At 43.0% G+C, this 12783-nt stretch overlaps 1 protein-coding gene across 4 annotated transcripts in view; it reads right to left on the minus strand.

Moving 5' to 3' along the window:
• Window positions 1-1349: 1349 nt before the first annotated feature.
• USP24 (ubiquitin specific peptidase 24) overlaps window positions 1350-12783 on the minus strand; it is a 163949-nt gene continuing 152515 nt past the window's right edge. For all 4 annotated transcript variants that reach the window (XM_036911209.2, XM_036911210.2, XM_057500238.1 and 1 more), the window contains 6 exons: window positions 10935-11001; window positions 9665-9743; window positions 7463-7538; window positions 6958-7044; window positions 6549-6659; window positions 1350-4120 (listed from right to left, as the gene is read on the minus strand). In XM_036911209.2, coding sequence (XP_036767104.2) covers window positions 4058-4120; window positions 6549-6659; window positions 6958-7044; window positions 7463-7538; window positions 9665-9743; window positions 10935-11001 — 483 coding nt within the window. In that variant the 3' untranslated portion in view covers window positions 1350-4057. The remainder of the gene's footprint in view (window positions 4121-6548; window positions 6660-6957; window positions 7045-7462; window positions 7539-9664; window positions 9744-10934; window positions 11002-12783) is intronic.

The raw sequence follows: 12783 nt of genomic DNA on the forward strand, positions 1-12783 counted from the left end.
TGTGTGGCTGGCCAGTTTTGCTTCTGTCCTGCGTGTGTGTGTGTGTGTGTGTGTGTGTGTGTGTGTGTGGCTGGCTGGCCAGTTTTGCTTTTGTCCTGCAGGTTTGGTGTCTGGGCACCTTGCTGCCCCTTGCAGAGAATATACAAAAATATTCATAAAGAAATGCAGTACATGTATTTGTTGATTAATCCATTTAATTAACAAATTTGCTGGGAGTTGCTTGGGGCCAAGTGCCCCACTGGACTGTGGGGACACAGAGATGACTCAGCCATGACCCAGAGGAGGGGCACCTGGGCTGAGTGCTAAAGGTGGAGGAGCAGTTAGCAGGGTGGCAAGGGAGGGCATGCAGAGAGAGCAACTCTCCTGAGATAGGAGGGCTGGGTTCAGAACACACCAGTGCTGACTGCAATCATGGCTGTGCCGTAAGTCTCCTTTTAAAGGCCACAGGGCATTGCTTAAAATGGAGCCCTGGGAGTCCACTCTTAAATGAACTCCAAAGATGGTTTTCAAGGTGCACGACTATGGTGACTGTGGTCTGGATGAGGCATTTCTGGAGGGCAAGGACTGTCTCAGGCCCACTAGCTTAGCATGCATTGAGGGCTGTGGTGTTCCAGGCACTGTCCCAGGCACTGGGGATACACACCCAATAAGCTCTTCTCTCTTGAAGTGTGTTCTAGCAGGGAGGGCAGTAAACAGAGAAGTAATATTATTGAGCACTTAAAAGATGCTATGGAGAAAAATAGAGCAGGGAACGGAATGTGGTGGGGGTATTCAAGAGAAGCCTTACAGAGAAGGTGGAGGACATCAAAGGGAATGGTGTTCCAGGCAGAGGGAACAGCCAGGGCAAAGGTCCTGAGGTGGGAGCGAGCCAGGAGGGCACCAGAAACAACCAGGTGGCAAGTGAGGTGGGAGCTGATTGAGTGAGGGAACCAGAGAGGGCACAGGGCCAGGTCAGGAGGGTCTGCGGGCTACAGTAAGGACTAGTTTCTGCTTGAGTGTCCAGTGTCCTGAGCCTTGAGGGGCCACGACCTGACCTGGGTTTGATCAGGCTCATTCTTGACACTGAGCTGAGAAGAGACTGCAGGGGATATGGGCAGAAGCAGGGAGACCTGCTAAGATACATGGACATCTTCTGGATGGACCAGCTATCCAGAGGAAAGAACAGCAAAAGGCTTGGAGGATGCATCAGCCCCTCATTATTAGAGTTGATCTTATTCACACCATTAGCACCAAGTGTAAAAGGAACCAGAGCACCATTTTGCACCAGGCCACACGCCATGGCACCCTCTCCCCCACACCCCATGGCATTTTCTGATATATGCAGAAAAATGTCCGTGAGACTCCAACTCTACATTTTTGAAAAGTTTATTTTACACTCTTAGCACTACGAACTCTGCCACTCATGAACCAAATTTAGAATTAACATTCTTCCCTCGTTTCTCTACTTCTTTTTGAAATTTTATAAACACATTTTTGTACACAAGAGGTAGCAGAGGAAAATTCCAGTCTGCTTGTTCCAAGCTCAAAAGGTAACTGCACACGCCTCAATGTTCGCAGGCAGGCGGGTGGGGTGGGGCAAGACAGGTTATGTCTGATGAATGGTGCTCTAGGCCCTATGACTGGTTCTAGCTGTCAGTGACCACGTGAGTGCTCCAGGGGAAGCCAGGGACCAGATGCCTGGGGATGCTCACTTGTTTTCTCTCCCAGAACACCTGCGACGGGCAGACTTGGCCATCCTAAAATGGGACCCACAAAGGGAACATCTTGAGAATACACAGCATTTAGATGTGCAATTCCTACTTGATTTGCAGACCATTTTGAAAGATTTATAAAAACATCTTCATCCAAAAAGTTGGCAGTAAAAATGACAACTCTTCCAACGTAAGCCCATCGTAACTGTCACTTTGTTGTACTATATTAAAAAGTCGTCAGCAGGTTTGTAGAGTGCAATTGCTGGAAACCAAGTGGTTACTGGAAAAGTGCACATGATGCTTGGTGCAGCGGTAACATTAGCAAAGTTAACCAGAGTGCATAGCACACCACAGTGACGGAGATCCTGATGAAGCTTTACAGTGAGGACAGCAGGCGCTGGGGGCTGTGGAAGGCGTTGTTTCCATAGGAAATAAGGGACTAGAAGTGGCAATTTCACTCCTGAATTGGGGCTCCTGAGAGTGCAGTTGCCAGCAATGATATCCCAACCGTATCATCACCGGCATGTCAGCGTCATGCCCACACAATCTTGTGAGGATGGGGTAGAGGGAAGGGGAGAGTGGGAAGGGAAAAGAGCAGGACATGGGATATTTGTGTACTCAAAGCCAGTTTTAACATATCACATTCAAAACTGCAAGAACATCAGAACCATATGAAACCTGCCATCTCATCCTCCAACTTTCTCTGAGAGTGAATTCTGCTTATATGCTGGCCCCTTCAGCTATTCAGTGTCTCTGAAGAAAGCCATCACTGGCCTGTGGTAAGTCACACAATTACAAGCTGAAGCCTGGCTGCATGGTGACCCCAATGTCCAACAGTGAGATGACTGGGCTATTGGCAGGGCGCAGAAATGAGAAGCTGTCCCTCCTGTCATGTGTCCACACAATGCAAAAGCAACAAAAAGGCACTTTGGGGCTGGCTGTGCCTCTCTTAACTTGGCAAATCTGACTGCGGCAACCTGGCATTTCCTAAGGCTTACCTATCTCTGAGCATGGTGTGTTGAAAACACGGCAGAACAAATAACTAAAGGCAAAAGCAAGGCTGAAAATAGGTGTAGCAATTTAAACAAGAAAATGTACAAAACATATGAAATATGTTGGCACAGCAACTCTTCTCCCCCTGAAAAAAGGGTAGATGGTATATAACCTGAAATGAGTGAATGGTGCTGTAATGAGGAAATACAACTAACTGGATGGCTGTTCAATTGCTTTCGAGTTATTTCTGGAAAAAATAAACCTTGTCCCTGTCTTTTCAGTGTTAGTCATGTTGCAGAGGAACAAAGTCTCAAATTCCTTCTCTGCATTAAGATTCCTGGAAACTCACAAAGCAGTGCTTTCCAACTCAAATATTTAACTTCACATACAACGAGCACAAGGGTTTCAGTAATTATGTTTTAAGCAAAAGCAAATGATTGCAGATCACATGATTTAAGACTACAGTTTATTCAATATGTCTCCAAGCATTAAAAAGATGATTTCATGAAGTAAAACTCAATAAAATTATGTATTAAAGTGCTTTCTCTTCTGTTTTTTTATTCTGTTATTAACAAATCTTTAAAATTTGTTTGGGGAATAAACTCATAACTTCTTTAGTGACTGATGTCAAAGAATGTACCCTTTACTTTTGGAGACCACAGAGATTTTTATTGCTCTTTTTGATCTCAGTTATGTCAGAAAAATACCTTAAAGAGCTTAGTAATTCCCAATTTCTGATCCTGGTAACACTTCATCAAGTTCCAAGTTTATGCCCAGGGCTCTCCTCCAGACCCATCTGAAATTCTATACAAATAGGGAGACATATTAAATACAAAGGTCTGTGTAAAATGAATTCTTTACTATTTTACAATGAAAAGGTATTTTATCATGTATCTTTACATCACTTTAAATTGGATATTCCTATTTAATATTAAGATTAAAAATTTGTCCCCATATAATCTAAAGGCAGCTTGCTTTTTTTTTTTTATATAAAAACCAAAGGAATTTCTTTTGTAGCATCATAGAGAAAGCAATAGCTTTATGCTCACTCACTACTGTATGTCCATGTAACAAAAAAGTCTGCCACCGGCTCTATTTCCTAAAATCTCCACAGAAATGTTAATTCACATATAGACTGTGCCCCAGAAGAGCTGATCCACAGGCCGGGGTTCTCCCACTGCCAGACAGCTCCTGAACGTTCTCCGGGGGCTGAAGAGCGCTCTTTAAAAACATACTCCTGCGGAGTTCACAGCAGGCTCCCCTGGTCAGTCTGCAGGCTCTTCTAAAGGGTTCAGGGGTGACACTGGTTTCAGAAAGGCGCTGCGCATCCAGTACCTGTGGTGACCCCTTGCCTGTGTGCTGGACACGCTCCTCTAGGGATCGACATCGTCAAGGTCGCTTCTCAGCTCGCCAACCATCATGGGCGACTCTGAGCCCTGAGAGACAGAAAAGGTAGATTTATACATAGTAAAGTTAGAGAAAAGTTTTTTCTATGCTGAATGACTTACTTGTGTTCTGTGAACATGTCCTCATTTAACAACTTGATGTTGATCGGAGGGAAGTAAAACACAGCTGTAACACCTTATATGTGACAATTCCTGATTGTGCAAAACTATCATTTCTATGTTCTCATTTAGTTATTGCAACTACACAGTCACTTGCTTAGAGTCACAATGCTGCTATGTGACGATATAGGCAGCTCTCAGAGGAACTCTGGGAGAGCAATGTGACAGAGCAGAGCAAGGCGCAGGCTGCCCTTACATCTGCCATGTGCCGCTCTGCCAAAGGTGGCTCTGGGTCATTCCTGGGTCTGAATTCTGCCTGTCACCACCTGTGTGGAGTTTGATTTATACTCTAACAAACAGTTTCAGATGCCTACCGCACTTGTCGGGACTGATCTAGTTGAGGGAGGGGGAGAGACATGGAAGTCTCTGCAACATGATGCCTAAGCTGAGAGGGAGTTCAGAGGTGAGTGGGAGGTGCCTGGGATGGAAGGAACAAAGTACATACGATAAACTAAAAGATGGCTGCTGTATCTAGAATTAGAAAACAAAGGGGGAGGTGAACAGGCGCTGAATCAGGAGGATTGCATTGAGGATTCCGGCCTTTATCCTAACATCAATGGAAAGCTGGCTTAAGCACATGAACTAGATGGAGGGAAGCAAGAGTTTAGGCCGGGAGATTCTGACAGACATGCAGGAGACTAAGGTGCTTATGAGGACAGAACAGGTGGGTGAGAGATGCTTAAAGGTCAACCTGACACATGAGTGACCCCAACGGCTGTGTGAAGAGCTGTCCAGGATGACACCCAGATGTCTGATACACAAGGGGGGCCACTGATGACTAGCTTCAGTGAGCATGCTGAGTTTGAGGTTATCTTGGAGACATATTAAGTAGAGGCATCAGGAAGGGGAGAGCCGCATGGATATTTGTATCTGGCGCTCAGAAGAATCTAGGCTGTGACCGTGAGCGAGGGACAAAAGGACACAGGACAGAGACTACTGGCAGCCTAGAAGAGGCCCAACTGGAAAGGAGACGGAAAGAACAGCCAGAGGGGTGGGAGGTAATCTAGGTGAGGTGTCATGGAAGCCCCAAGAGACAGTGTTCCCCAAATAGGGGAGTGGCCACAGTGTCAGCTACTGCCGGGTGGTCAATGAAAATGAGGACTGAAAAAAATGTGGCCTGTCACCCCAACTGCTGACTCAGAGAGGAGGGATGGAGGGGGGAGTCAGCCTATAAGAGGCTGAAGAGTGAGTGAGAGAAAATGGGAGATAGTTAAGCTTCAACAATTCTCTGGAGAAGTTTGACTGTGAAGAGGAGGAAAGAAGGCAGTGGATAACAGGGAAGAAGAGTTTTTTTAAGGATGGGAGAGCACTGAGTGTGTTGAAAGACTGCTGGAAGGGGTCTGCCAAGAGGGAGAGGGTCAAGATATCAAAGAAGGAGAGAGGGGAAAAAAAGACAGAATATAAAGTCTCTGACAATCTGTGTGCATTGGGGGGCCCCCCTCTCCCTGTGCCAGGAGGGGAGGAGGCTGGAGGCTGGCAGAGCAAGAAGTGTGCAGCCAGCAGCTGCAGGAGCTCTTGTCCCATAGCTTTTATTTTCTCTGCAAGTAAGGGAGCTGACAATGTGAACTGCTGAGAATAACCATGGGTTAAATCACTTTCGTAAAATCAGAGTAATAGTGACCTCACAAGGTTGTTATGAGGATTGAAAGATTAAAAAGAAACGGCATGAGTAAAATCAGTACGATTTGGTTTCATGAGGCCTCTGTGCCAAGCACTGTGCTGGAGCTATAGAAGAGACTGTCCTTGAGAAGGTCACAGAGCAGAGGGGAGACATGAGACATGCCATTACATTTACACATGCTTCATTATTCTGCACATAGTAGGAGTTCAATAAATATTTCATCCCTTTTTTTACTATAGTGATTAGTATTAAAATTTTTTTTTAAAAACAAGCTTATAATTATTCTTTGACTCCTGTGACAAGTAGGTAGATTTCAATGACATGAATCCCCTCTTTTCAAGGATCCATGTTTCCAAGGAGGCTGGTGACAGCAAAAAGTGGAGAGGGTGATTTTTGTCATCTAGCAGAGCAAAGAGAGTAAGCTGGAACTAACACATCGGTTCATCTATGAGGACTCCTCCAAGATGATTAGAACAGCCAGCCACAGATTGAGGTCAAAGCCGTGTATTAATTTTACACCGCAGCACTGTTTCACTTTGTAAGCACACTGTGAGTGAGTCCTGAATGAGATCACAAGAGGTGGGGCTGGTGTCTTTTTTTCTTGATTATGGAAATTCTTTTTGGAAGCCTTCAGAGCAGATGCTATCCTTTCACACAGGACACGGCCTACGTCTATACCTGTTGTAAGTGCCTCTCTCCATTCTCATTTGCAGGGCTGCTCTCTGATCCATTACTGCTTCCTGATTGCTCTTTTTCATTCAGCAAAGCTGTGGCATATGCTAACGTGTCCTGCAGGAGATTTAAACACAAAGAGAAAAAGTCAGGGTGTGTGTGCAGGCATCAGCGCCATCCAGAGTGCCCCCTGAGTTCTGTGGCCACTCTGTGCCCTCTGTGGCCAGCCCACATTGCTTTCTTCTAGGCAAATAATTTGTAAACTGTACACCAACTTGCTGTCTTTTCACAGAAATCTGTGCCCTTATTCATTTTCAACCTATACCTCTCTTCTCTGAGGCTGCAGTTTCTGAGAAACATACTGAACATCCTACCTAAGAGATTTCAAGCCACACAAAACCAAAAGAACGCTCACCTGAGCTGAAATTGTTCGCTGAAAGGTTTTGCCAGTTGATGTTTCATTGGAGACATTACTTTGCGGTGTCCAATAATGTTCTGACATCTGAGATGGAAGATCAAAAATGCCATCAGAGATGACAAATAAGCCCACATGAGACCACAGTGTGCTACTGTTAGATATTAGAATACAAAGCATCTGAAATAGCACATAAATCTACCCAGAACTTCTCTCACATGAGGAGACTCTTTCTGGGAAGATTTCATTTCAACTCTCAAGAGCTCAGTAACATAAAATACTATTTACATAACCATCCCTACTTTTTCACCTATAAAGTTAAGAAACATGTATTAAGTAAGACACAGACTTAATGCATAAAGATAGGTATCATTTGTACTAAAAGAAGTTTGAAGTCTGAAAATACTTTGAGGTCAGTCTTCAAAGTAAGTTTGAGATGTTCCCTGCTCAGATGTGCTGTTATGGTTCCCTATGTTATAGGCAGAAAAGCTCACAATGCAATCACCTTCTTTTGTAGCCACTGTACAGCCCAACTCCAATGGTGGGAATTCTCCTTGAAATATTCTTTAGCAGCAGGACACCTGGTGATTGGAGATTTTCATTAGCCAAATGTTTTCAAGTATCTTATTTAATCTACAGTACCTTTTAATTTTGAAACAAATCATATTTCAATTAAAGTTCAGTTGTCTTTATATTAAATTTTTATTTTTGTTTGAATATTTAAACTACAAATTTGCAATTTTAATATTCACATATTTAAACTTCAAAAGACAGTCACAGGTAATTATGCAGTGAAAAGTCTCTTATCTATCTCTAACTTGTCCACACAGTTCTATTAAAATTCCAAGTTGGAAAATAATGAAAAAAACCCCACAACAAATTGTACATTTAATAAATGACCTCTTGATGGAATCAAATCCTTAATTTTTATGATTTGAAAAAGAATGATATGGAAAAACAATTTTAAAGTGTGGTCCTGCAGCCCCTCTCTTTCCATCTTTATTTGCCATCTAGAAAGCTGTCCTTCTTATTTGAAGATAACACTGATGGTGACACTGCCACTAATGTGTGTATAAAATGTATGTGTGAAGGATATGGAGGTACTTATACACACTCATAGCTGTACTGAGGTATCTGCCACTGATACATGTACTGAGTATCTGCTGGCATCAGACATAGCACGTGGCTCCAACACTACTTGGAAATGCCACTCAGAGGCAAGTACTTATGATGACACGCTCCTGGTACCAAGCCTAGTTAAGACACCCACAACTGTGGCAGGATGATTTCCAGCTGTGTCTACAATGTTTTGTCATCTGGAAAATGCATCTTCATGCATTATTTCAGTTGGGCTCTTAGTTATATCTGTTTAAGACACTCAAATATAACATATTAGGCCCAAGAGATTTCTCATTTTTATTCTGGTACAAGCCCAAGGATGGCAATACCTGTGCCTAAGAATCAGCAAGAATCTGGAGCAAAGTGAATTAAGCTATAAAGAAGGCTCACTGCAAGACTCAGTGATGGCGGCATAGTCTGCTCAGTAACTGTGGGTTTTTATGGTTATCATGCAGTCACTCTGATCTGTTGTTAGCCAAGGTACTAAACAGGGGAGTTGAAGCGGCAAACCACTAAGGTTCCTTCTAACACTGAGAATCTTTGTTTTCCAGTATCTACTGATAGATCAAAAGAAATGCAAAAAAAATCCCTGGTATATCCATACCATGGCTTATTAGTCAGCTTTAAAAAGGGGACATTCTGACACATGCTACAACATGGATACACTTTGAACACATAATGCTAAATGAAATAAGCCAGTCACAAAAGCACAATTACTGCATAATTCTACTTATATGAGGTACCTAGAGTAGCCAAATTCATAGAGACAGAAAACAGAATGGTGGCTGCCAGGGGCTGGGGGGAGGGAGGACTGGAGAATTTTGTTTTATGGGTGTAGAGTTTCAGTTTTAGAAGATGAAAGAGTTCTGGAAGTGGGTGCTGGTGATGGCTGCACAACAGTGTGAATGTATACAAATGCCTCTGATTTGTACACCTAAAAATGGTAACAATGGTAAATTTCACGTTGTATATACTTCGCCATAATTAAATAAAAAGAAAAGAGAATCTTTGTGTTAAAGTCAGCTGGCCCATGCTCAAGTCCTAGCTCTGCCTTCAGGTATCTCACTTAAAACACCTGTGATATGAGACTTATCACAGTACCTAACCTCACAAAGTTGTTGCAAAGATTAAATGAGAATAGAGACAAAAATTCAGCACCATGCCGAGGCTCACAGGTGTATGCAGCTACAACATGATTCTGTCTCACTTCCAAATCCTTCATGATTTTGAAAGTGGGGGCTAAGAACCTGAAAGAGCTGGTGGTTAAGTTACATGAATGAAAGGTATCTTGAGTGAAGGTTCATGAACTCTTGCTGTTAAGGTTCCTAAATCGTCTTGATTTCTGCCATTCCTGCAGAAGGCCTAGTGACTTAGCTTTTTTCCTTGAATTGCATAGGATCTGTTGCTTTTTCACACTCTCCCTTCACATCTCTTTGAGATCATCTGGATGGGTTTCTGTACCATTCAAGCAAGCACGCCCTGACTGAGTCACACTCCAGGTACTACACAACAAGGCAGATTTTCCTTCTAGCCATATTTGACTTGTTACTAACACCATTTCCTCCTTGCATTTTGAGTCAATACTTACTTCTGAGCAAGAGTAACAAGAAATTTGACACACTGGTAGCAGCGACTGCTGTCCACATGATTACTGTGGTGCATCAGAGCTAAAAGAAGAGAAGAGGCAATTGCAACAATAAAACCTTAAATGGAAAGCAGGTCCAAGTAATAACAGCTCTCTTGTTCTGAAAATTTATAGCAAAACTATTTTGCTAGGCAGGTAAGAAACTTAACTAAAAGCATGGGGGTGCTGACTCAGTAGGATTCCCCAAAATCTAATGGGTAGAAACTCTACTTTAAATAGCACTCAGGAAATATATGTGGTGGTGAAAGGTTGACTTTTTAGAGAACTGAAAGGAACTAAAACTTATAGTGGCTGATTATGCACCTAGAGACCTCCAAACTTTTCCATCTACCATGCTACTGACAGAAGAGTAGTCATAATATTCTTAGTTAGATAAACGGGAATTTATAGTATTAGTTCAGTCCAACAAATATTTCCTGCTTTGTGGAATTTAAAAGATAAGTAATACCTGATCTCTGCTCTTGGGGAGAGTATGTGAGTTTCAAGTGCCTGGGTGCTGCTCTGAGTACACCATTATAAAGGGGTGGCCCAGAATGTTGTAGGTCTAGAACTTGTTAGTTTCGATTTCTTTTCTGCAATAAAAGAAAGTCCTAATCCGTAATGCATAGCAAAACCTAAAATGACTCGGATCAATTAGAAATACAGGTGGATGGTGGGACTTGGAGAAGACTATTTTTAACCAAACTGTTCCTAAGAAATAGCTCATTAAAGCCACTTAAGCCTTCTGAAAAAGAAAACTTTGCCAAAAAATCTTTATGAGTAAGACAAAAGAAATTTAGGTGTATTCAGACATAAAAAAAGAATCATGTTACATGAGCTTAACAGCGCCCTGAGTCTGAAGGTTCAGTTTTTCCCCCCCAGTGGCTGTACAGTTGGAATGAAAGATTTCCTTCCTCAGAAAGTGGCCTTTCTCTAGCTTGCTGAGAAAAGCCCCAGCACCTCTGAAATCTCTTCTCAGGAGAAGGACTCCAAGCTGCATCTTACTGACTCCAAGTAGGCGAGTGTCCTGGGTAATGACACTCTGGGTCTCATTCTCCTGGTTAGAATGAAGGGTCTCAGTGGCCTTAACCACGCTGCTCCTGGGGTCCTCATTAAGTCTGCAGGGAGTGGGGTGGGTGGGTGTGGCAGACCTGTCAGGGAGGAGATGAACTAGAACAGCAGGCTGTCTGCACATACACCACAGATGTTTCTCAATGGGGCCAGGCATACTTGCCTAGTAATCCATTTTCTGTCTCAAAAACAAATTTGACTCGCTCTACTTGTATGGGATCCTCAATGACCTGTGAGGAAGGAAACAAATTTTGGTGAATGAAAGAAGAAACTTATATTATGGCACTGGTGTCTTTTAAAAACAATTCAAGAAATTGATTTAGTTTCTAACTTAACAAAGTTAAACACAAACAAATATATCTCAACAATATCATAACTGGCATATATCCCAGCAATATCTTAAATTTTAAACTATAGGTTTAAACTAAGTGATACTTGAAAACCCATTTATTTCCTATCTGTGTGTTCTTACCAGCTATACCTGCCGTTTCTGTGGGTCACAATGGTGTATATTTCTTGATCCTAAGGACAAGAGTTTTATGGTCTAACTTGTTTACCAAAAGCATGTCAAAGTTTTGCTATAATAGAGGCTCTACAAGTTGACATGAACATTTATGCCATGCCACATAGGGCTGGGTCTGTGTCTTACCTGTGGCTATATTTCTAGCGCCTGGCACAGAATATTGTGCACAGTGCAGTAAAAGCTAAAGGGTTTGTTGTTGAGAAGATGGATGATACAGGTCCTACCCCTGAGGAATAACAATCTTCTGAAGTTTATAAAAGGACCAAAGGAGGTAAAGGACCAGAAAGGGAGGCCTTTTGTTAATGGCACCCATGATGTACTTTCTTATTCAAAAGTGTTCATTAAATGCCTACCCCATGCCAAGCCCTACAGTAGTGAATCCTAGGGACCTAAAGGGAATGCAGTCCTTGCCTCCCTTTAACGAGCGTCTTGGCTAGTCTCTCACATCAGCTCACAGCCAGTCACCACATTCGAATGGTTCTCTTTCCAAAACACCTCCATTTGTCCCTTGCTCCCCTTTCTCCTGTCTCTCCACAGTACAGGCCTATTACTTTACACTCTAGTTACTGCCCCTATATGGTCTTCCAACTTCAACCTTGCTTCCTACTTGAGTCCATCCTTCAAAACAGTTGCCAAGGGATTCTTTCTAAGACTCAAATCAGGTTACTCTCCTGCTTAAAACCCTTCCACAGTGTCCCATCACTGATGGCAGAAGTTGCAAACTTAAATGTCTACAAAGGCCAGGACAACTAGAAATGAGCAAAGTGGGCTCCTAAGTATCAGACAATAACGAGTAGTGAGGACAGAAGGCAACTGGAGACCATATGCCTCACATTGCTTCTGCTCTAGGTGACTGTGGCAGGCAGGAAATGGGACCAGTAAGGCTGATTACCTGATTTCTCAAAAGAGGCTAGAATTCACAAATAAAAAAAACAGAACTACAGGGCCAAATAAAATAGGCACGTAGGCAGAACCTGGCCACCAGCGTGTAACACGGGCCTACAGGAAGAAGTCCACATGTGCCAGCACCTGAAGCCGTGCACGGTCGGGTCTGGGATTCTTTCGCCAAGCCCTGCTCAGTTGCCCTCTTCCTGGTCATACCACCTGCTTACAGTCCCTGAGCAAACCAGGGGCTTTGTAGATAGTATGGTCTCTGGGGCCAGTAGCTTGGCTCAGATTCTGGTTCTATCACTTATTAAAGGGTGGCCTGGGGCAAAATCATTCCACCTCTCTCACAGTTTCTAATAATACTGTTACTTTACTCATTATATCTGAATTTTTCCTCACTCGTACTTTCAAATTTGGCATGCCACCTTACCGTCAATTATATTCCAGTTCCGTGGCTTGTAAAAAATACTTTTACACAAAAAAGCAAGGTGTCTTAGATGGGAATGAACTGCAGAGTCAGCAATTTACCTCTGAGATTTCAACCAGACAGTATTTGTGCTCCACATTGCTCCTATCCACGGTCCTTTGCTCTCTGCACTGT

Source organism: Manis pentadactyla, chromosome 4, assembly GCF_030020395.1.
Source record: "Manis pentadactyla isolate mManPen7 chromosome 4, mManPen7.hap1, whole genome shotgun sequence".
Lineage (NCBI taxonomy): Eukaryota > Metazoa > Chordata > Mammalia > Pholidota > Manidae > Manis > Manis pentadactyla.